The sequence below is a fragment of the Heterocephalus glaber genome, unplaced genomic scaffold, assembly GCF_053883595.1.
Source record: "Heterocephalus glaber isolate CG9 unplaced genomic scaffold, H.glaber_assembly_v1.0 deba00001871, whole genome shotgun sequence".
NCBI lineage: Eukaryota > Metazoa > Chordata > Mammalia > Rodentia > Bathyergidae > Heterocephalus > Heterocephalus glaber.
In genome coordinates, this window is record NW_028258509.1 from 94,692 (window position 1) to 118,394 (window position 23,703).

Sequence of the window (23,703 nt, forward strand, 5' to 3'; positions counted from 1 at the left end):
ATATATATATATATATATATATATATATATATATATATCCTCCATACATATACCCTCCACATATATATCCTCCTTATATATATCCTCTTTATGTATATATCCTCCATAAATACACACACACACACACACACACACGTACTTATTGGTTTGTTTTTAACACCGGTAACACTGTCCAGCTGTAATGGCCTCATCAAGAGTTTTTCTGTTCTGGAAACAGATTGTACAAATCAGCAAGGTCCCCTGCCGCCCCTTCTTGCGCTCACTCCAGCCCTTCAGCAGTGTCGTCGCTCTCAGGACCTCGGTCTTTGCCGTCTCTGGCACTGTCCATCTTCTCGTTCGCGCTCCTTCCTCTCACAACTCGTGTGCCCCCGCAATGCACACTTCTGCAGTGCGGGGACTCACGGCCGGCCAGTGCAGCAGGAAGGCGGGCCGCTGGCTTTGCTCAAAGTTGGCGGTCGGTAAATGTCTGTCGACTGACTGAGTGAAAGAGCAGGAAGTAAATCAAGCGACCCTTGGACTTGGCTATCTGAGCTCCCAGGAAAGGAGGAGAAGGCTGGGACAGGGACAAAGCAGGTCACAGCGGGAGGCCAGTGACACCGGGGACTTTGGAGACAGCGCCGAGCTGGACACACGAGGCCGCCTGGGGCCGGGGCCACGCGGGGTCAGGGTGGGGAGAGCAGCGGGGCCTTCTGGGGCTGAGTCCCCTCGGACAGGGGTGCACTTCGGACTGCAGGGGGAGCCCCGCAAACAGCATCTGCATGGTTGTGGTCTGTTTGGTTTGCTTTCCACCATACATTCTATTCTGTGTGTGTGTGTGTGTGCGCGCGCGCGCGAGCGTGAGAGAGAGAGAGAGGGAGGGAGAGAGAGACAGAGAGACTGGGGACTGAACCTCAGGATCCTCACTGAACTGCATCCCAGCCTCCTGCTCCCTCCCTTCCCCTCTCCTCTCCTCTTTCTTCTCTCTCTGTACCAAAAAAGAAAACAGAAAAAAAAGGACTCCCCCCAAAAAGACACTTAAAAAACAGGACCGAGTTGGGTGTAGTTAGCCATGCCTATAATCCCAGCATTCAGCAGCCTGAGGCAGGAAGACTGCTGTTAGTTGAAGACTACCGTGGCCTCTCAGTGAGCTGAAGGCCAGGGAAAATCAAAAAGAGAGGCCAAGGGCAACCCACTTTCCGGTCCCCCTTCTGTCTCTCTTAGGCAGCTTTCTTTCTGGATCCTGAGTATGTTAAATGGGAGATAAATGATGTAGAGATTTTTCCCCTCTGTCACAGAGCCGAGTTTTGAAGCCCATTATCTTTCCGCAAGATCCTATTTTGGATCTCAGTGGATGTGTTTCTGTCCTTTCTTTCTATTATCTGCTTTCTACAACAATCCTAATCTCAAAAAAATCCTGATCTCATAATCAAGTTCATGGGGCAACCAAATAAGGACTCATTTGCTCAGGGGAGGCAAAAGACAAAAGGGTAAAAGAGAAAATAGTCTTTCTGTACATTGTCCGTTGGCTGTCTGCTTCCACCAGACCTGCCTGAAGCCCAGAGAGCTTTATCTAGTCCCTTCAGTGTATTCCATGCACATGTGAGGGCACTCATGCCTGTGTATGTGTGTGTTGAAAAAGAAGAACATTCCACATGTTGTGGCATACTCGCTTGTTGTTTTTTGGTTTTATTTTTGGTACCAGGGATCAAACTCAGGACCTTGAGCTTCGGAGGCAGGCAGCAGTACCACTAAGCTAAACCCCCAGCCCTATGCACATTCACCCCAGCTCTGGGAGACTAAAGCAGAAGGGTGTGGCAGGAGGCCTTGAGTTAGAGACCAGCCTGGGCTACACAGTGAGTTCAAGGCCAGCCTGGATGACACTAGCGAGACCTTGTCTCAAAATAGAAGGTGAAACCATACAAAATATCTTCTCTGACCACAACTGAACTAAATTAGAAAACAATACCGGAAAGATGTCTGGCCCATCTCCCAATCATTTGTAAATTGAGAAACACGTGTCTGAATAACCCAAAGAAGTCACAGGGGAATTAGAAATGCTCTGGCCAGGGATTTAGCTCAGTGGTGCTGCACCTGCCTCCAAAGTGCAAGGTCCTGAGTTCAATCCCCGGGACCCAAAAAAAAAAAGAAAATGCTCTGAATTCCATAAAAATGAAAACACAGAAAAACATGTGAGACAGAGCCAAAATGGCTCTGAAATGGAAATTTAAACAGTAATTTAGAAAACAAGAAAAGTTTCAAATCAGAAATTAAATCCTTCACTTTAAGGAACCAGAAAAGGAGAAACGAAGAGCAAATAAGGAAGAAAACTGGAAAGGTTGGCGCAGAAATCAATGAAATTGAGAACAGAAACACAAGGGAGAAAAAGCAATGAAAGAAAGAGCTAGGTTTCTGTAGAATGATCATTAACATCAATGAACCTCTATCAAAAAGGAAGAAAGAAAGGAAATCAATGCAGCCCTGGACAGACACATGGAGCAAGCCCCGTGAGAAACCTGTCCCGAGACCACAGACCTCACATCCACCTGGCCTGTGCCCTGGGCACAGGCTGCTTCTCTCCCTGTGGAGATTTGTCTCCTGGAAACTGCTTTTTCCAGGGTCTTCTTGGCTCTTCAAGGTGACAAGAGCAGAGTTTGAATATTTGTAAGATCATCTTTATTTGTTTTTTATTATTTTTTTTGGTACCAGGGATCAAACTCCGGTCCTTGCACTTGTGAGGCAGGTGGCAGAACCACTGAGCTACATCCCTGGCCCTGTAAGATCATCTTTAAAACACCAGAATCTGAGGGCTGGGGATATAGCTCAGTGGCACCGAACGTGCCTCACAAGTTCAAGGTCCTGAGTTCCATCCCTGGTACCAAAAAGCAAATGAAGAAACAAGACACAATGCAAGTGTGCATTTCTAGCATGCTAGACTCACAGGAGTTTCTCAGAAAACTTTCGTTGTCTTCCTTTTTTTTTTTTTTTTTGGTAACAGAGATTGAACTCAGGTCCTTGCACTTGTGAGACAGATGGCAGCACCACTGAGCTACATCCCAGGCCCTTTCTTTATTTATGTTTTGGTGCTGGAGTTGGGGCCAAGGCCTCAAGCTTGCGAAAACTGCACTCTACAGCTGAGCTGCAGCCCAGCTCTGCAGTCTACATTTTGTTTACACCATGAACTGTGATTTTTTTTTAAAAAAAGAAGCCAGGCATAGTGATGCAAATTGGGAGGCTGAAGCAGGAGGACCAGAAGTTCAAGGGTGGCCTGGGCTACACAGTGCAATCCTGTGTCAGAAAAGTGGAGGGCAGAGAAAGAAGAAATGAGAGAGAGAGAGAGAGAGAGAGAGAGAGAGAGAGAGGAGACAGAGAGAGAGAGAGAAACAGAGAAAAAGAAAGACTGGGGGGGGCAGAGATTTAGCTCACTGGGGCTGCACCTGCCTCACAAGCATAAGGACCCAACTTCAATCTCCAGTACCAAAAACAAAGAAAGACTGGGAACTCACTTCCAGGACCCCTCTTGTCTCTCAGGAGCTGTCTCTCAATGAACTTTTCCCACCCTTAAAAAAAAGAAAGGGAGAGAATAAAGGAAGAGGAAGAAGAGGAGGAGGAGAAGGAGAAGCCAGTACCTGACAGCAGAGGACTGCGGGCCTCAAACTATTGGCCTCGCTGCAGCTCCTGGGCCTTCATCCCCAGCTTGCTGAGGGGCCCTCCCCAGGCTGCCACTGTCCCGCTGTAGCCGGCACTGAGCCTGGGGGCTTCTGGATTGCAGTCAGTTTGAAGCTCTCTTCTCTCCTCTCTCTGCCCCTTCAAATCTGCCCTGGGGCTCACGGAAGCTGGATGACACTCACAGCCCAGCTCAGGCTCCAGTACCTGCAAGAGATGCTGGGCTTTCAGGGTTACTGGTGCCAACAGTGGCTGAGCCAGCCTGCCGAGGAGTTACCTATGCCAGCTGGATTCTTCTTCATATTCTGCACGCCACAACTTTTATTTGTTTGTTTTTTTCAAGAGAGGGTCTGACTATGCAGTTCAGGCTGGTCTTGAACTCCTATGTAGCCCAGGTTGGCCTCAAACTCCTGGAGATCCTCCTGCCCCAGCCTCCCATGTGCTGAGATGACAGGTGTGCACCACCACGCCCAGCAGGATCTTTAGTTTGAGGCCAGTCAGGGCAATTTAGCGAAACAGACAACTTAGTGTGTCAGAAAATAAAAATGAAAAGGGCCAGGAGTGTAGCTCAGTGAGCAGTCCTGTATTCAACCCCCAGTACTGAAAAAAAGGGCTTAAATTTTGATTTCTCACCTAGCTTCTCCTCCTTGGTAACACCCATCCTGTTCCTCTTCACACTTCTATCTTACCTATAAGCCAGTTTACTGTCCTCTCTGTTCCTCCTGTTGTGCCCAGATCTCGAGGTCCCCAAAGACAGCCAAGGAGCTGATTCCGATGCAAACACATGAGGGTCATTTATTCAAGCTCGAGCAGGGACTCTCATCCAACACCGATGCAGCGGGTCAGGGTTGAGAGCCCCGACTCTAAAACACCAGGGGTTTTTATAGAGGTTACGGCAAGGCGTGGGGTTTCAAAAAGGCACAGGGTTTCAAATCACACGCAAATCACACGATTGGCTAGCATTTAGCAAATTTTGAAAGTTTAAGCCTGATTGGCTGTGCCTTGTGGGCTGAACTGCAAACGGCTGCTCAAGTCATTGAAAAGAACATTTGGGATACTGGGGTATTGGGGTAACTACTGATTAGCTGTTGCAGGCCATCGAGAAGAGCATCTGGGACATTGAGGCAGCCACTGATTAGCTGTTGCTAGGCTAGTTGCTAGGGTACTGCTCAACATTATCACAGGCAGGTGGCCAAAGTGCATCTTGTGGTTTTTCTTGGAACTAGAGTTTATGTCCAGGCCACCTTACTCTAAGATGGGGCCAAATTTTAAAATGGAGTCACTCAGGCCTCACACTCCCAGTCCTTTTTTTGCTGTTATCTCTTTTCTCTTGTCCAACACGTGCAGGTCCTTCCAGGGCAGACACATTAGAGAGCAGGAGGACCCAGTGAGCTGTCTGGTACCTGGCAGGAAACAACCCTCCTGACAAGTGATGCACTGAACACCCTGCTGCTGCTGGCCCTGGGCTCACATGGCTGTAATCACAGCCCTCAGGAAGCAGAGGCAGGAGGATCACTGCAAGTCTGAGGCCAGCTGGACTACATCTACATAATGAGTTCAAGGTCAGCCTGGGCTACTTTTCTTTCTCTAAAAGAAAGAAAACAAAAGGCAGAGATAAGGAACATCCCTATTGCCTTCCTTCTCTCAGCCAGATGTTTTGCAGAAGAGTTGTTTCTGTGGCTGTGCCCACCCCACTCCACTGCCCAATTCGGAAAATTCCTTGGTGACCACCACACCATGTCATTAGGCCTCCTCTCCTTTCCGAGCAACAGCTAACATAGGCATCTCAGCCTCTTGAGACACTTGTCCCTTGGCTTCTATAACTCAATACTCTTCTGATACTTCTCCCACTTCTCTGCTTATTCTTAGAAACCTCTGCCTTCTTTTAGCCTGATAGTAAATACTGGTCTCAGACCCTCTTTTCCTCTATCTATATTTATTTTTTATTGTTATTATTATTATTAGAGACACAGTCTTGCTATGTAATCCCGGCTGGCCTCTAATTCCCAGTGATCCTCCTGCCTCAGCCTCCCTAGTGCTGAGATTAAGGCATTCACCACCACACCAGATGGAAAATACCCATTTTCACATTCTCTATTGTTTTTTTGGTACCAGGGCTCGAACTCAGGACCTTGCACTTGTGAGGCAGGCACAGTGCCACTGAGCTAAATTCTTGGCCCTCACATTCTCTAATTCTATGTATCCTTTGTTTAAACTAATTCCCCGAGAACTCCTTTGCAGATTCTCATGTCTCTCCTCATCTTTAGCATTGTCCTGTTCTCCCAAGGTGAAAAACTGTAAAAACATCTGAGTTGCCAAACAACAAGTACAATTTGAAATATTGTTTTGGAATATGAATGACTACAGATTAAGTAATAAGCCTTTAGCAACTCAGGTGGTTTCTAATTCTTGGTTGTCAATGAAATTGTAGGATAATCTAATTGAGTTCTCAGTTTAAATATCATTAAAAATAATTGTAACGATAGCTCACAGTGTGATTCTTGACATTTAATTCAGAAGGAGCTTGGGAAAGTGAGCATCATTGATAGAGTGGAAGCCTTTCCATTCCCATATTTATGTGAACAAGGACTCACCCCTTACATGAGGAGAAGGGAAAATGAAGGGGGTGGGGTGAGATAGGGTCTCGTTATGTAGCCCAGCCTGGCCTTGAACTCACAGCAGTCCTCCTGGGTCAGCCTTTTGAGTGCTGGAATTACAGGCATTAGCCACGGCCCACCATGCTGGCCTAAAAAAAGGAATATTAATCCTGAATGCTCTCACTCAGTTGTATGATTCAGTGGCATAGGTGCTAGTTGTAGCAGCCACAAAAATTTGTATTTCTGGGCTGGGGATTTAGCTCAGTGGCACCACACCTGCCTTGCAAGCACAAGGTCCTGAGTTCAATCTCAGGTACCAAAAGAAAAAAGAAAAAAAAATTGTATTTCTGATAAAATGTTATAGTTATGTTTAATAACTATAAAATTTATAACATATGATTTCACTCAATTTGTACCGCTAGTAAGAGTTCAGTCCAGAGGAAAACTGTTTGGTGCTAGGTGCTAAACCCAGGGCCTTGCACTCTGCCACCGAACTATTCTCTAACCCCAAAGAAAAATGTAGGGGCAGGGCGTTTAGCTCAGTGGTTTCAGCACCTGCTGCACAAGCACAAGGACTGAAGTTTGATCCTTGGTACAAAAACAAAGCCAAAAAACCATAAACACTTATAGTGTTGTCATCCAAAGAAGTTCTAAAGAATTGTTTTGTTTTTGAACTACTAGAGATTGAACGTCAGTGTAGAATTGAGCCAAGGATGTGTTGAGCAACATCCCCAGCTACTTTATTCTCTTTCATTTTATTTATTTATTTATTTATATTTATTTATTTTGGGTACTGGGGATCCAACTTGGGACCTTGGGCTTGGGAGGCAGGTGGCCAAACCACTGAGCTAAATCCCCGGCCCTCAAGCAGGGTTTTGACTGGATGCCCCAGACCTGCCCTCTGCCTAGAAGCAGGAGCTAAAGAAGGTGACCTCGTTTAGGCACTTTGGCACCAAGTCCTCTTTCACAGTGGGCCCTGTCACCCTGAAGGGTGCACTTCTTTTCGTAGTTTTAATTGACCCTCAGTCACACAGTAGGGTGTGTTTCTTTTCCTACCTTCAAAAAATGTAAATGTAAAACCTCACTACTTTCTGTGCCTGTTTTGTCCCATTCTTTGTTCAGGACAAGACCTAGAAAAAAAATCTTCAGGAGTCCCCTCCACCCTGAAACTTGGTAACAATCTCAATAAATTCCCCAGGCTTGCCTCAAACTTGTGATCCTCCTGCCCCAACCTCCTGATTAGCTGTGATTACTGGTGTGTTCTACTATTACTTGGAAAAGAAACAAATTTTTAAGAATGTATTTGTCAGGGGCCGGGATTTAGCTCAGTGGTTCCTCTGCCTGCCTCACAAGTAAAAGGTCCCAAGTTCAATCCCCGGTACCAAAAAAAACCTTCTGGGTTTTTCTTTTATTTTAAAAAATTATTTTGAGAAAAATTCTCACTAAGTCACTAAATTGCCCAGTCTGGGCTTGAATTTAGCATCCTCCTCCCTCAGCCTTCCAGAGTGCTAGGATTATAGGCCTGCACCACCAAACCTGGCTATTACCACACTTTTAAAGAACTAATGCCTGCCAACGCCAGCACCACACCCCCGGAGCTCACAGCATGGCCCGCAGTATCTGAATCCGCACTGCAGAGGCACCTGGGGGCCATAAAGGCCATGGTTATGAGCTCCAGGAGACAGAGCAGAAGTGAACAACAGAGACAAGGCCTCTCTGTGGCTCCTCAATGAAGACTGAAGCCCACTGGAAGAGTGAAGAAAATCTCTTCAATAAAGGCACACCAAACCACTGTACTTGGTAAGTTGGAGGGATCACCACCTCCCATAGAAACCCGGGCTCACTTCTGGGGAAGGACAGCTGGATCCTGCAGGAGAGCCTGCATGGTTCAATCCTGTGAGGTCAGGGACCTCAGTTTGGGCCTTGCAGCCAGAAATCAGCCTGAATCTAAGTGAGCTACAGCTGGTTTGCTGAGACTAATAGATTTAGATCTGCACACTGCTGCTCACATTGTCTACCAGTACAACAGGGACATACCCTGAGGGAGGCCTCTTTTATATATGTATTTTTTTCTTTTTCATTTTCTTTATGTTCTCTCTCCCTTCTTGTTCTGCATTTCTTTCCCTCTTTGTTCCTACTCCTCTACTATTTCGGATTCTCTCTCTCTTCCATTCTCTCAACTGTCACTATTCTTATAGGAAGGTGAATACAGTTTCTAGCTTCCCTATGGCTGTTAGTTTGTCCTGTTCTTGTCAATGTTCCTTCACTCAGTCTTTTCCTCTTGTCTTTAACAGTCTCCCCAAATCTGCATAATCTACCTGTGTCCTCTAGCCTCACTTCTAACCTTTTCCTCTCCTTCTATCTCTCTATCCTTCCCTCCCCAACCCCTCCTAAATCCTTATCCCAAAGGGTAAATTCGCTTTTTTTTTTTGGTACCAGGGATCAAACTCAGGTCCTTGGGCTTGTGCAGCAGGCAGCGAAACCACTGAGCTAAATCCCCAGCCCCATAAACTTAGCTTTACTGAAGGGTTCTTTTTTTTACTACAAACATATTTTGGGCTGGTCCTCAACTTTGATCTAGCTCACAAAGTTAAAGGTGACAGATTAATTGCTACCACAATTGTCATTTTCTAAGCTATGTTTGATGCTATTGTTGTTGCTGACTGTAGCAACTGGGCTAAAGTGTTGCGACTGATCTAATCAGTTGTCCTCTCTGGTATACTGAAAACGAGATTGCCAACAATCCAACAATATGCTGTATACAAGAAACACACTTAATTCAAAAAGAAATTCATAGACTAAAAGTAAACGATGGAAAACAACTCTCCATGGGATAGGAACCCAGAAAAAAGCAGAGGTATCTATCTTATTTGCAGACTAAGTAGATTTCAAACCAAAACTAATTAAGAGACACAAAGAAAGTTACTACATCCTTGTAAAGTGAACAATCCAAGAAGAGAAGACAATCATAAATATATATCCACCAAATACTAGTGCTCCCAACTATACAAAACAAATAATGGACATGAAAAACCAAATAAGCACTAATACAATTGTAGTGGGGGACCTCAATATCCCACTATCACAAATAGACAGATCATCTAGACAGAAAATCAACAACGAAATAATAGAACTGAACCAAACTTTTGAACAAATCGACTTAATATATGTCTACACAGTGTTCCACCCCACAAAATCAGAATATACAGTCTTTTCAACTGCACACAGACCATTCTCCAAAACAGACCACATGCTAGTGTGGGACTGCATAACTCTGTAATCATAAAACTCCCCTAGCCCCAACTATAGATAAATAGATAAATATGCTTGTTAGTTCCAGGGCACTAGATCTGTATCAGCCATAAAGTCCCAAAGTAAATTACTCAACTCTTTGTTTGTTTGAAACTGATGTTTGGGACACCGCTATCTGTAGAACAATCTACAAACATCTGCTGACCAATAGTACATGTCAGCTGACCACTAACCTTTGTTCCTCTTCTGTAAATTTCACCTGTTAACTTCCCCTGCAACCCCCTATAAAAAAAGCCTCTGATTCTGAGCTAGTTGCCTTTCTAATCTACTTTGCTTTGGGAATGCCATCTGGCCAGACTAATAAAGGTCTATTTTACTTTCCAACACGTCTGGTGTGTTCCTTCCCGGGTGTTCTTCACTGCAGTCAGCTCCTTGGAGTGTTTGGTAAGGCCCTTGGTCTTACACTAGCTCATAGGACATGCTTAAATAAATGCAAAGCAATTGAAGTTATCCCCTGTATATTATCAGACCGTACTGCAATAAAAGTGGAGATCGGACTGGGAATTTAGCTCAGTGGTACCATGCCTGCCTCACAAGTGCAAGGTCCTGAGTTCAATCCCTGGTACCAAAAAATAAAATAAATAATGTTGGGAGCAATGCTACATAATTCTAGGGAAAAATTATTTGAATAGGCCTAGTTCTCCTGCCTACTGGCCAGCTATGACATTCCCAGACATAATTCCATTTTGGCCTCGGGTCACAACTGAGATTTCAACATCTGATCCCCTGATGCTGTAATCTCCAGGATAAGACCACACCTGCGGGAGACACCTTGGGAGGAACCAAATCTTCATCTGCATAATTCCTCATTGTTCTTAGATTTCCACTGCCCCCAGTCTTTTGTTATACCTTGTTTATCCCAATGTGAAGTACTGAAATCTACATACTCATTTGTTACATGTTTCTGAAGGACCCTAGTTAGCAAGACAGACTGCATATTGCTGTTGAACGACCCACCTGCCTGCCCTTTAGAAGAACTCAAAAGGAGGAAGCTTAGAAACTTCCTCCCCTTAGAGTCTCTTAGAAACAACAATCAACTATTGTTTTACAAATGTTCTAACAGCAGGACATTCGGCTTCTGTACCTTTTGCTTGCTTTACTAGTTCTATCCCATAGGGGGGGCCTAGAACCTGGAAGGCGTATAAAATATGTTAATCTCCCCCCAGTTGAGGCTCGAGTCCAATGCTCCGCTCCGGTCCCAGGCAGTAATAAACTCCTGTGTGGATTTAATATCCGTCTCTGGTTGGTTCTCTCCCACTGGATGTAACAGTTTCACCTGATGTACTAAATAAAAGGTGCTGCAAGTGTGGGACTACAAGATTCCAAAATCAGTTATTCCCCCTAGCCTCTATTGTGATTGTGAATTAATGGTTAAAATGTGCTTGTTAGTTCTGGGATGATAGATAAGATCTGTAACAAACACAAAGTTCCTAAGTAGATTACCCAACTACTTGTTTGTCCGAAACTTGTGTTCCGGACATCACTATCTATAGAACAGTTTGTAAAGGTCTGCTGACCATCAACAGGTGACAGTTGATCATTAACCTCTGTCTCTTCTCTGTAAAATTCACCTTTTAACTTCCCCTTCAAACCCCTTATAAAAGAGCCTCAGACTCTGAGCCAGTTGCCTCTCTTAGCTACTTTGCTTTGGGAGTGCTGTCTGGCCAGACTAATAAAGGTCTGTTCTACTTTCCATCTTGTCCGGTGTGTTCCTTCCTGGGTGGTTGTTGCTGCAGTCGGCTCCCTGGAGCGTTTGGTAAGGCCCTCGGACTTACACAAGCTAGGGGTTCTTATCTTTGCTGCCCAGAGCAGTACTGATCAGACCCAAAGCTCAGCTTCTTCTCATTTGTCTACCATTCCTGTAATTTGCCATGTGCTGCCATGGCTTGTAGGAGACTAGGACTCACTGCAGAGGTTCTGGTAACATCCCCTTCCCCTGTTCCTGTGGGACCAAAATGACTCCATCTTGGAGCCGTCTCCTTTGTTCTCTCAAATTTGTGCTTAAACTAGGAATTCACCACTTGAAATTCCTGAGTTTATTACCCAACCACCTGTGTACCCAGGGAAAGAGCGTTCCGGGCACACTATCTGTAGGATAAGCAGTTAATGAGCTGACTGTCCACACAAGACAGATGCGGCCATTAGTCAGTGGGTCTGCTAACGATCAGTATGTGACAACCGGCCGTTAATCTTTGCCCCTTTTCTCCCTCACAAAAACCAATACGTAATCCCCTTCGACCCCCAAAGCCTAGCCAACCAAAACCCTACACTTCATATGTATTGAGTATTAACCAATCACCTGGCTACTAATAACCAAAGCTTGTTGTATTCTCAATAAAAACCCTGCTAGTTAGGGACTCAGGGCTCTCAATCTCGATCCGCTGTGTCGGTGACAGTTGAGAGTCCCTGCTTAAGCTTGAATAAACGACCCTTGTGTGCTTACATCGGAAACGGCCTCCTGGTGGTCTCTGGGACCTCACAATCTGGGCACAACATTCCCTACAAAATAAAATTGGAGATCAATAGCATAAAAAAACCACAAGAACTCCACAAACACATGAAAATTGAATAACATTCTCCTGAACAACCAATGGGTCACAGAGGAAATTAAAGAAGAAATTAGTTTCTACAATTACATGATAATGCCAATACAACATACAGGAATCTGTGGGACACAATGAAAGCAGTTCTACAAGGGAAATTCATAGCAGTGAATGCCCACATTAGGAAAACAGAGAGCTCAAATAGCTCTGATGCAGAACCTCAAGCTCCTAGAAAAAGAAGAGTAAGACAAACCTAAAGTTTGTACAAGAGAGGAAATTATAAAGAACAGAGCAGAAATCAATGCAATGGAGACTAAGAGAATGATACCAAAAAAATCAATGAATTGAAGAGTTGGTGTTTTTGAAAGAATAAATAAAACAGATAAACCACTAGCCAACCTTATCAAAAAAAGGAAATAAAAGGCTCAAATCCATGCAAGTAGGAATGAAAAAAGAGAAGTCACAACAGATCCAGCAGAAGCCCAGAGGATCATCAATACCTACTTTGAGAATTTGTACTCTAATAAAATGGAGGCCCGGGGATTTAGCTCAGTGGTTCCACTGCCTGCCTCACAAGCCCAAGGACCTGAGTTCAATCCCCGATACCAAAAACAAAACAAAACAAACAAAAAATAAATTAATTAATTAAAATGGAAAACACAGAAGAAATGGACAGATTCCTAGATACATATGAATTACTAAAGTTGAACAAAGAAGATGTAAAAATCCTAAACACCCCAATTACAATCAGTGAAATTGAAAACGTAATTAAAAACTTACCAACAAAGAAAAGCCTGTGTCCTGATGGCCTCAATTCTATAAGACACTTAGAGAAGAACTATTGCCACTACTCTAAACTCTTCAATGAAATTGAAAGGGAAGGAATACTTCCAAATTCATTCCTGGAAGAAAGTGTTACTTTGATTCCAAAACCAGGGAAAGACCCAACTGATAGGTCTCCCACCACCTCAGCAGCTATTAAGTATAGTAGCTGCCCTCTTCCTATGGTGCCTTGCCCCCTCCCCTGTGTGACATCACGCCAAGATGGCTGCTCCCACCAAAGAACAAACCCTTCTTCCCAGCATGCCCCTGTTCCCACCTAGACAGTAACCTAATACTCGCTCACCTCCTACCACCTAGTGACATCACCGGCTCCTCCACTCCCTGATCACTACCTCACTCAACCCCACCTCAGCCCCTACAAGCCCCACCCCAGTCTCTATAAAAGACTCCCTGCCCCAGCCATATTGCTTTTGTCTCTCCTTTGTTCAGAGACAGCCCGGCAGATCTATTCCCCTAATAAAGGCTTGCTGTGGCCTGGTCTGGTCTTGGTCTTCGGCCCTTTTACCTGACATTTCTGGTGCCGTGACTCGGATGGTAGATGGTCCATTAAGGGACGATCCCCCGCAGGACGGGGTTGATTGACCTTTTGGCCATCTCCAACGGACCTATCTGCCGTTGCCAGGACCCTCCGGGGCTTTCTACCTTTGCCATTGCTGACGCTACACATCCACACGGGTCACCAATGTCTGGGTGAGTAGGGAGTTCAGCCTCCCTCTCGTCGGGTTCTCTGTCTCGTTCTCTCTCCCTCCGGGGACTTCTCAGAAATCCAAGCGCTTGGTCAGAGAAACCCCCACGGCCTCTGGGCCCAGGACCGTGCCCCTGGGAGACGTCCCGTCGGCCCGCCTCCTCTCGTTCTCTCCCTCTGGGAGACTCACTCAGAGATTGTCAAAGGAGACAAGGACGCTTCTCCCCTTTGTCTTTCTCCCCAGGGGCTGCCTCCTCCTCACCCGCCCTAATCAGGGGGCCCAACAATCCAAACCCCGCCCCTCAACGCCTCTGGGCTGCCTTCTGGCACAACTCAAACCCCTCGGATTGTTGGGACCACACTTTAGGCCAAAAAGATTTGTTTTCTATTGTAATCAGGTTTGGCCTCAGTATAAATTAGATAATGGGTTTCCACGCCCCAAAAATGGCACTTTCAATTTTAACATACTGTGTGATTTACACAACTTCGGTCAGTGCAATGGCAAATGGTCAGAAATCCCCTACATACAAGCCTTTTCTACCTATGCTCTTAACCCTCCCTCTGTCAAACCTGTTCTTCTCAAGTACTCCTAGCCTGAGCCGATCACTCACCGCTCATACCTCCCCCACTTTATAACTCTGTTGATAAGAAAAAGTTTTAAAGCTTAATAGATTAGCTATTAAAGTAGTTGTGGAAGCAAACTAAGTAGTGTATCCCTTTAAAAACTTGCATTAGCCCATTGCTTCTGCTGTTCAAAGTGAAGGTTATATAGCTTCTTTGATTTGTAGCTCCACTATAGATAACATCCTAACTAAAGAATGAAGTGAAAATCCTTGAACAAACTTGTGATATATGTGCCTTAACTGTCATGTGTCTAGGGCTGTAATCAGTGACAGAAACCACCTGTGTCTAACCATTAAACAGGAATTAGAACTTTATTTACTTAACAAAGACCACTAGGGATGAGATAATGATGGACAAAAGTATAAAATGTTTATAGTGAGTCGGAGACAAAATATTTAAAAAGCTGTAAGTAAAAGATATATTTTTGATATAAAAGGATTTTATATGTTTGTCTTATTAGCAGGACAAGACCAAAAGGCCTAAGTACATCAAGAAGGTGTGCGAAAGTGATTTATAAAGGAAATATATATGTTTACTTGTTGGTTTCAAGTTTGTTATAAAAGGTTTACAGAAATAGAGGTTTCATTGCTTCTGATTTTAATTCTACAAGAGATCTCTGTTAATTGACTTACAAAAAGTTTTAAATAGTCTTATTTATAATTATAAACCTAAAATTATAAAGAGATTATAATTCCATTGGGCTAAATATATTTGAGTGCACTCTAGTTTTAGAAATTGTCTTATATCTTTGTTTTTGTCCAATCCTACACCTGTTTTATTTATAGATAAAGGTTATTAAGTTCAAGGCATGCTCCCCTTGGTGAACAAAGGAGCGGCCGCATGGAAATATTTTCCAGTCTTTGTTCACTAGGGGGACCTCAACAGTTTTCATCTTACAAGAGACTGACCCAACAGTTTTCATAGCCTTATAAAAGACTTACAGGAATAAATATTATTTAAATATATTATTATACTGTTTATATCAATTGTCATCAAAGGGATAAATTCTAAATATGTTATTATGGTGTGCTTACACTGGTCATTTTCAAAGGACTAAATATCCTGTAAAAAACAACAATAACAAGGTTTTTTTTTTTTTTCTAGTGTACTAAATGTATTTATACTTTCCTACTGTACAGGTTTTCTAATATTTGTTTATGATAATAACCTCTTTTTGATTCAGGTATTTGCCTTTTCATACACTCTAGCTATTTATGATAACAGATACATATATGGGGTATTTTCTTTAGATGGTATCCTATCAAAAGATTATTTATTTATTTTTTAAAAGATAATTTAGGTAAAAACTTTTGGTGTTTTAAAAAAATGAGTACATTTAATGATGGCTATTTTATATCAAGGTGGACATTTAAATGTGTTACAAAGGTAAAGTCATCATAATTGTCATGTTAAAATATTATTTGTGGCTCTTTTTCTGTTAATATTCTACAGGAATTCAACTACTAAAAAACAACCATGACTGATGACAGTAACAGTTCTCTATATTTTAAATTCCAAAATGTTTGTTATTCAGGTAAAACTATAATAGTTAAGTTCATTATTCTTGTTACAATGCTAACGCTATTGACCTTCTCTTCTGGGTGTTCAACAACTAAAGTTTGGAGACCAAAACTAAAAGGTAACAGGGCTATGAGGACAGCCAATATTTTGGCCCTGGCCCCTCAAGGTCAACAAAGTTCCAGGACATGAGGGAACCTTCTCTACAGGGTCCTACATCTTTGGTAAGTCACTCAACCTCCTAAACTGGGAGATTGCTGGACACCAGAGGACAATGTACTGTGTGCCAAAGGAGGGTCACCAAGAAAAAACTCTCCACTGCTTTCACTGAAAGCAACTTGGTCAAACAAGGCCATAACCCATCCAGATGGCTGACACTGACAGAGAAGCAGAGAGGCACTATGCATGGTTCCAAAGTAATGGCCTGGGGAGACTTAACTGACCTTAACAGATAACAAGAGGTTCATATTGATTGACACAGGTCTCACTTTAACTTGGTCTTAAACACCCAGCAGAAAAAATAACCAAAAGAGGCACAAAACAATGACATAATAATAAAGCTAGACTTCAGAAAAATTAAGACATAGCCCACCCATTAAAATCTTTTGGTTCACTCACGACACAGCCATTTCAAAAAGACAAAACTTTGGGTACTAAATAGAAGCAAAAATCATTAATTAGCTACAAGTGTGTACAGATTCTTTTCAAAAAAAATTTTAAAAAATTCTTTACAGGTAACCAATCCTAGAAACCACTGGTCTCCAGATCTCTCCTTTTAGATAAGTGTTTTTCTGATTCTGTGATAACTAATTAACTATCATGTAATGATCAAAAAAACCCCAAACAAACCATAAAGTAAGAGTATTGAGAAGAAATCACGTGCTTGTCAGCCACAGTCAGGATAAGTTCTATACCAAGCAGCTACAAGATTTATTCCTTTTAAAATAATGTACATCCTTGTTCTCTGTTTATGATGCCTCTTCTCATTGTGCTCATATTTCCTGGATACCTACCCTTGCCTAAAAAGATCAAGCCTTTTATGTTACACTTGATCACCTTAAGTCGTCCCGTGTCCTTGTTGAGGTTATCAGTTCTCTTTATTTTTAAATATATCTAGGAGGCCTCCAAAAACTGAGAGATACAGGAATAAAACTGTCCTGGCCTTGAATTTAAAGGAGAAGTCAGGTTCATAGTAACACTACACTCATCGGTAGGTTGGCCTCCAAAAGACATTTGCTCAGTTACATACACCTTTTATATTCCCCCCCCAAAAAAGGATTATAAAGATTATATAAATTGTGTTTATCACTTTTCCACTCATTCTCTAAGAGCAAGGACATGACACATGGGCCCTTAGATCAGGAGCTATGATCTCTTCCATAACAGTCTCTTACTTCTATAACAAATGAGCCCCTAAACATCCAGCTGTCTCTGTAAAACCTATGTAAATAATAAATAAAAAATTACATGTCAAATGAAAAAAGTTAAAACTCAATGGGCCAGATAGATATGCCCCCCAAGGTACTAATCAATGGTGGGGTACGTTTGGTTCCTGGAGCTCATGGCTCCCCTGGCTATTACCACTCTTGGGACCCCTCAGTATTATCTGTTTAATTCTCTGTTTTGGACCGTGCCTGGTTCGCTGTTTTCAAAATTTCTTGCAGGAACGATTGAGGGCACTCACCGGCCAGACAGCCACAGAGTTCATCACGGCAGGGAACCAGCCAGGACGGCAAAAGGAGGAGGTCCCCACTTGCCACGGGCCTCATCAGATCCAGGTCTAGCCCCGATCTTCGCCCCTGGTCAGCAGGAAGCAGCTCCAGAAGAAGAGACCTTCGCCCAACTGTCATACAACAAAAGCCTGGAATGATAGGTCTCCCACCACCTCAGCAGCTATTAAGTACAGTAGCTGCCCTCTTCCTATGGTCCCTCCCCTGTGTGACGTCATGCCAAGATGGCTGCTCCCACCAAAGAACAAGCCCTTCTTCCCAGCATGCCCCTGTTCCAACCTAGACAGTAACCTAATACTCGCTCACCTCCTACCACCTAGTGACATCACCGGCTCCTCCATTCCCTCGTCACGACCTCACTCAACCCCGCCTCAGCCCCTACAAGCCCCACCCCAGTCTCTATAAAAGACTCCCTGCCCCAGCCATATTGCTTTTGTCTCTCCTTTGTTCAGAGACAGCCCGGCAGATCTATTCCCCTAATAAAGGCTTGCTGTGGCCTGGTCTGGTCTTGGTCTTCGGCCCTTTTACCTGACACCAACCAAGAAAGAGAACTACAGGCCAATCTCCCTAATGAACATAGATGCAAAATTCCTCAACAAGATCCTGGCAAACAGAATACAGAGAATCATCAAGAAGATCATACACCCTGACCAAGTTGGATTTATTCCGGGGATACAAGGATGGTTCAAGATATGTAAAACAATAAATGTAATACACAATATAACAGAGCCAAGGACAAAAACCATATGATCATCTCAATAGATGCAGAAAAAGGATTTGACAAAATCCAACACCCATTCATGATAAAAACCCTACATAAAATTGGAATAAAAGGTCTTTATCCCAACCTGATTAAGGCTATCTATGAAAAACCAACGGCCAACATCATACTGAATGGTCAAAAACTGAAAATGTCCACGCTAAAATCAGGAACAAGGATGCTCACTATCACCACTCCTGTTCAATATAATTCTTGAAACATTAGTCACAGCACTTAAACAAGAGAAAGAAATAAAAGGAATAAAGATAGGAAAAGAAGAAGTTAAATTGTTATTATTTGCTGATGACATGATACTCTACATAGAAGACTCAGAAAACTCCGCCAAGGGCTGGGGATTTAGCTCAGTGGTTTTGCCATCTGCTGCGCAAGTGCAAGGACCTGAGTTTGATCCCCAGTACCAAAAAAAAAAAAAAAAAAATCAGTAGTCTTCTTGTATATAAATAACAGACTCTCTGACAGAGAAATTAGAGAAACAATTCCTTTCACAATAGCACCCAAAAGATGAAATATCTACAAATGAATCTAATGAAGGAAGCAAAAGACCTCTACATTGACAGCTACAGCACTCTGAAAAAAGAGATCAGAAATGATATAAGAAAATGGAAAGGGGCCAGGGATTTAGCTCAGTGGTTCCACCACCTGCCTCACAAGTGCAAGGTCCCAAGTTTGGAAATGGAAAGACATTCCTTGTTCCAGGGTAGGATGTACAAATATAGTGAAAATGGCCATACTTCCAAAACTGCTATATAGATTTAATGCAATGTTGATTGAAATCCCAACAGAATATTTCACAGAACTAGAGAAAACAATCCGAAAATTCATTTGGAACCAGAAGAGACCTAGAATAGCAAAAGCCATTCTAGGCAACAGAGACATGGCAGGGGGTATCACAATCCCCAACTTGAAACTATACTACAAAGCCACTGTGATAAAAACAGCATGGTACTGGCAAAGAAACAGACCTGAGGATCAGTGGAATAGATTAAGATGCAGAAACAACTGCAGATATACTCAGCCACCTCATCTTTGACAAAGGAGCCAACCATCCTCAGTGGAGGAAACATATCCTCTTTAATAAACCGTGTTGGATAAACTGGATTTCAACCTGCCAAAGATTAAAACTAGACCCATATCTACCACCATGCACTAAACTAAAATTGAAGTGGATTAAAGATCTAAATATTAAAACAGAAACACTAAACTTGCTGGAAGATAAGTTAGATAGAACTCTTGAAGACATCAGCATAGGAAAAGACTTTATGAACAAAACCTCAGTAGCACAAAGGGAACTTGCACAAAGAACCAACAACTAGGATCTCATCTTATTAAACAGCTTCTGCATTGCAAGAAAAACCACCAACAGAGCTAAGAGACAACGTACAATGTGGGAAAAAATTTTTACCAGCTGTTCTTCAGACAAAGGTCTACTAACTATCTAGAATATATAAAGAACTTTAAAAAGTCAAACATCCCAAATTTAAACACCCAATCCAAAACTGGACATCTGAAATGAAAAGACATTTCTCAGATGAAGAAGTAGAAATAGCAAATAGATATATGAAAAAATGTTCAACAGCACTGGTTATTTGAGAGATGCAGATGAAAACAACACTGAGATTCCAGCTCACCCCAGAAAGAATGGCTGCTATCAAGAACTTAATCAGCTGGGGATTTAGCTCAGTGGTTTTGCCACCTGCCTTGCAAGCACAAGGACCTTAGTTTAATCCCTGGTACCAAAAAACAAACAAACAAAAAAACTCAACCAATAACAAATGTTGCCGAGGGGCCGGGAATTTAGCTCAGTGGTTTCGCTGTCTGCTGCGCAAGCACAAGGACCCAAGTTCAATCCTCAGTACAAAACAAACAAACAAACAAACAAATGCTGGTGGGGTGTGAGGAGAAAGGAACCCTTCTCCATTGTTGGTGGGAGTGCAGACTGGATTATAGAGTCAATCAACAAACATTTAGTCCCCACACAGCTGTAGCCTGAGGTCCCGGGATCAGAGAGTCTTTTCAACAAACATTTGGTCCCCACCCAGCTTCAGCCTGAGGTCCTGGGATCACAGACTGGATCAACAAACATCTGAATCCCACAGAGCTGCTGTCTGAGGTCCTGGAATCAGACAATCAATCAACAAACATTTGGTCCCCACCCAGCTGCAGCCTGAAGTCCTTAGATCATAGAGTCGATCAACAAACATTTGGGCCTCACACAGCTACAGCCTGAGGTCCCAGGATTAGAGAGGCAATCAACAAACATTTGGTCCCCACCTAACTGCAGCCTGAGGTCCCGGGATCATAGAGTCAATCAACAAACATTTAATCCACACACAGTTGCAGCCTGAGGTCCTGGGATCAGCGAGTCCATCAACAAACATTTGGTCCCCAGAGAGCTGCAGCCTGAGGTCCAGGATCAGAGGGTCAATCAACAAACATTTGTTCCCCACACAGCTGCAGCCTGAGGTTTGGGATCAGAGAGTCCATCAACAAACATTTGGTCCCCACCCAGCTGCACAGAGGTCCCGGGATTAGAGAGTCGATCAACAAACATTTGGTCACTACCCAGCTGCAGCCTGAGGGCCTAGGATCAGAGAGTCCATCAAGAAACATTTGGACCCCACACAACTACAGCCTCAGGTCCTGGGATGAGAGTCGATCCGCAAACTTTTGGTCCCCACCCAGCTGCAGACTGAGTTCCCAGGGTCAGAGAGTCGATCAACAAACTTTTGGTCCCCGAACAGCTGCAGCCTGAGTTCCTGGAATCAGAGAGTCCATCAACAAATATTTGATCCCCAGACATCTGCAGCCTGAGGTCCTGGGGTTAGAGGGTCAATCAACAAATATTTGGACCCCACACAGCTGCAGCCTGTGGTCCTAGGATTAGAGAGTCATTCAACAAACATTTGGTCAAAATGCAGCTCCAGCCTGAGGTCTTCAGATCAGAAAGTCCAACAACAAACATTTGGTCCCCACCCAGCTTCAGCCTGAGGTCCTGGGATCACACAATCGATCAACAAACATTTGAACCCCACAGAGCTGCAGTCTGAGGTCCTGGCATCAACAAACATTTGGTTCCCACCCAGCTGCAGACTGAGGTACTTGGATCATATTACACTAGCCTCTGTGAAAGAGTAGGGTAGGCTGGGATGTAGCCCTGTGGTAGAGCATGTGCTTATTAGCACACACAAGGCCCAGGTTCCATCCCCAAAGCAACTTTCCCAAAAAGGGCAGGAAGGGTTAGGAACCTGTGATGAACCTCCCTAACAGTTCTAAGCTCAGAGGCTTAAGAACACAGGTTAAAATTTTATTTCTCCCTGTAGTGCAGAAGGATCTTCCTGAACAGTAGATAGGTTAAGCTTTATTTATTTAACATTTTAAAATACTTCATTTACTTCACTAACATGGCAGACAAATGAAGGTCTTGTTAAAAGACTTAAAATCCAGAGTGAAGGCAGGAAAGGTTCCAGTTCTATTCCTGAGGTGAGGCAAAGGATTTGAGTCAGGCTTCCATTCTGGGCCAGGCTCCTCCATAAGCTGAGATGACATAGAAGACAACTGCTCACAAGCAAGGAAGAGTTAGATCCTACTGGGGACTGGTTCCTGACAAGTCACTAAGGGGAAGGTCAGTTGATTCTCTCTTCAGTAGGTGGCTTAGTATCTTCTGGAGAAAAAAGAGTAGAAGCAGTCTGGGAACAAGGGGCAGGAGACTGAGGGCCAACATTCAACAAAGGTTCCCATCCTTTTAGTAACATTCTGTCCCCTCAACAGCAAGACACCTGAAATCCAGAGCAGTCATTAAAAATTTCTCTTGACTGCAACCTGAACAAGTCTCCCAAGGCAGATAGGGGTCTAGATGATGACTCCAACTTAGTGGGCCTCTTCTTCGATAGGGGAGCAGCCAGAGAAGAAGCTGGTATTGCTGGCCAGAGCCCGCTTCCTTTTCTTCCCTGGAGCTTTATTTTCTTGGGATTCTGTTGTAATATGTTTTGATTCTGGGAGGTCAAAAGAAGAGAGAGCCAGGGCAGTCTTCTTTGATAGCCCCTGCTCCACTTCATGCATCTCTTTCAAGATCTAGGAAAGACAGAGACAGATATGAATGGACCCTGGATAGGGGCAGAAGGCCAGGCTAGTTGAGTTACTACAAATGCTTAATATACTCCCAGTAGTATGAGGTATCCTTAAGATTGCTGAATTTAAAAAAAAAAATTCTAGCAGGGTATGGTGGTGCATGCCTATAATCCTAGCTATTTAGGAGGCTGAGGCAAGAGGATTCCCAAGTTCAAGGTCAGCCTGGGAACCTCATCGAGATTATATCTCAAAATGAAACTTAAAAAGGCTTGGGGGTATAGCTCAGTGGTAGAACATTTACCTTGCATGCATAAGGTCCTGGGTTCTATCCTTAGTACTGCAAAAATCCAAACCCAACAACAACAATAAAACCCTACTCTAGTCTATTCCTGATTTCCGGTTCTCAGTAAGCTGATTATATCTTTTTCTCACCAGGCTCTGTCACAGCTAATGCAGAGAAGGATGCTAACATAGTTTTCTAGTGCCTGCCTTCTAGCTCCCGTACCTTGCCATTGGGAGTGGCACAGACAGGGTTGAAGAAGCTCAATCCTGGGGTTACTTCTGTGGGATCTTCTAGTTTGAAGGAGCCTTCAGAATCCCGAGTCTGCTCCACAGTGCTGAAGCTATCCTGAAAACCAAGCAGACAGGCATATTCTGCATTTGTGCTACCAGGGTTACAAACTCAGTGCACTTCTCTTTAACCAGGGAGGTCCCAGCTCTGAGTGCCTGACCAGTCAGTCTGAGTAAGTATTAGGGAGATTGTACTCAGACAAGTCATAGGGTTCAACATGCTCTCTCCCTAAAGGAATGAAGGAATGCTTGGAGGCAGTCTTTGAAGGCAAAGGTCTGAGGATAGCAACATGGGACATATGAGGCAAGGTTCAAAACAAGGAAGGCCTTGGTCATTTCTTTGATTAAACCTCACCTCTGTACAGTCTGCACCAGCACTACTACAGGGTGTTGCCTGTATTAGCTTTGCTTTTGTTTTTTTGGTACCGGAGATCGAACTCGGGACCTTGTGCTTGTGAGGCAGGCGGCGGCACCACTGAGCTAAATCCAGGGCCAATATTTCTTTCTGATACGGAAACCAAGCGAAAGAATTCCCTTAGGTAACAAGGTGACTACGTAGAGCTCAGATTAGAATTATAGTCTGTTGTAGTGGAAACAGAGCTGCATTAAGAGTCAGAAGACTGAAAAAAAAAAAGTCAGAAGCCTGAAGTCTAATCTTAGTTGTCATGACCAGCTGTGTCATATCAAGTGTATCATTTACACTTATCTCTATGTTTTAGTTTCCTTCTCTATAAAATGGAGGCACTGGACTAGACCAGTGGTTTTCACAACTGAAATGCTAAGAGGAAGC

The 23,703-nt window shown here is 43.5% G+C and overlaps 1 protein-coding gene and 1 long non-coding RNA gene across 9 annotated transcripts in view; one reads left to right on the forward strand and one right to left on the reverse strand.

Moving 5' to 3' along the window:
• Positions 1-63: 63 nt before the first annotated feature.
• Positions 64-23,703, forward strand: part of LOC147820468 (uncharacterized) — a 32,762-nt gene continuing 9,122 nt past the window's right edge. The window contains exon 1 of the long non-coding RNA XR_015448483.1: positions 64-21,370. This is a non-coding gene — a long non-coding RNA (uncharacterized LOC147820468). The remainder of the gene's footprint in view (positions 21,371-23,703) is intronic.
• Positions 21,623-23,703, reverse strand: part of LOC147820469 (chromosome-associated kinesin KIF4A-like) — a 111,789-nt gene continuing 109,708 nt past the window's right edge. For 7 of the 8 annotated variants that reach the window (XM_087204176.1, XM_087204175.1, XM_087204180.1 and 4 more), the window contains 2 exons: positions 22,849-22,971; positions 21,623-22,346 (listed from right to left, as the gene is read on the reverse strand). In XM_087204176.1, coding sequence (XP_087060302.1) covers positions 22,143-22,346; positions 22,849-22,971 — 327 coding nt within the window. In that variant the 3' untranslated portion in view covers positions 21,623-22,142. The remainder of the gene's footprint in view (positions 22,347-22,848; positions 22,972-23,703) is intronic. The other variant, XM_013068457.3, reaches the window with a different exon arrangement.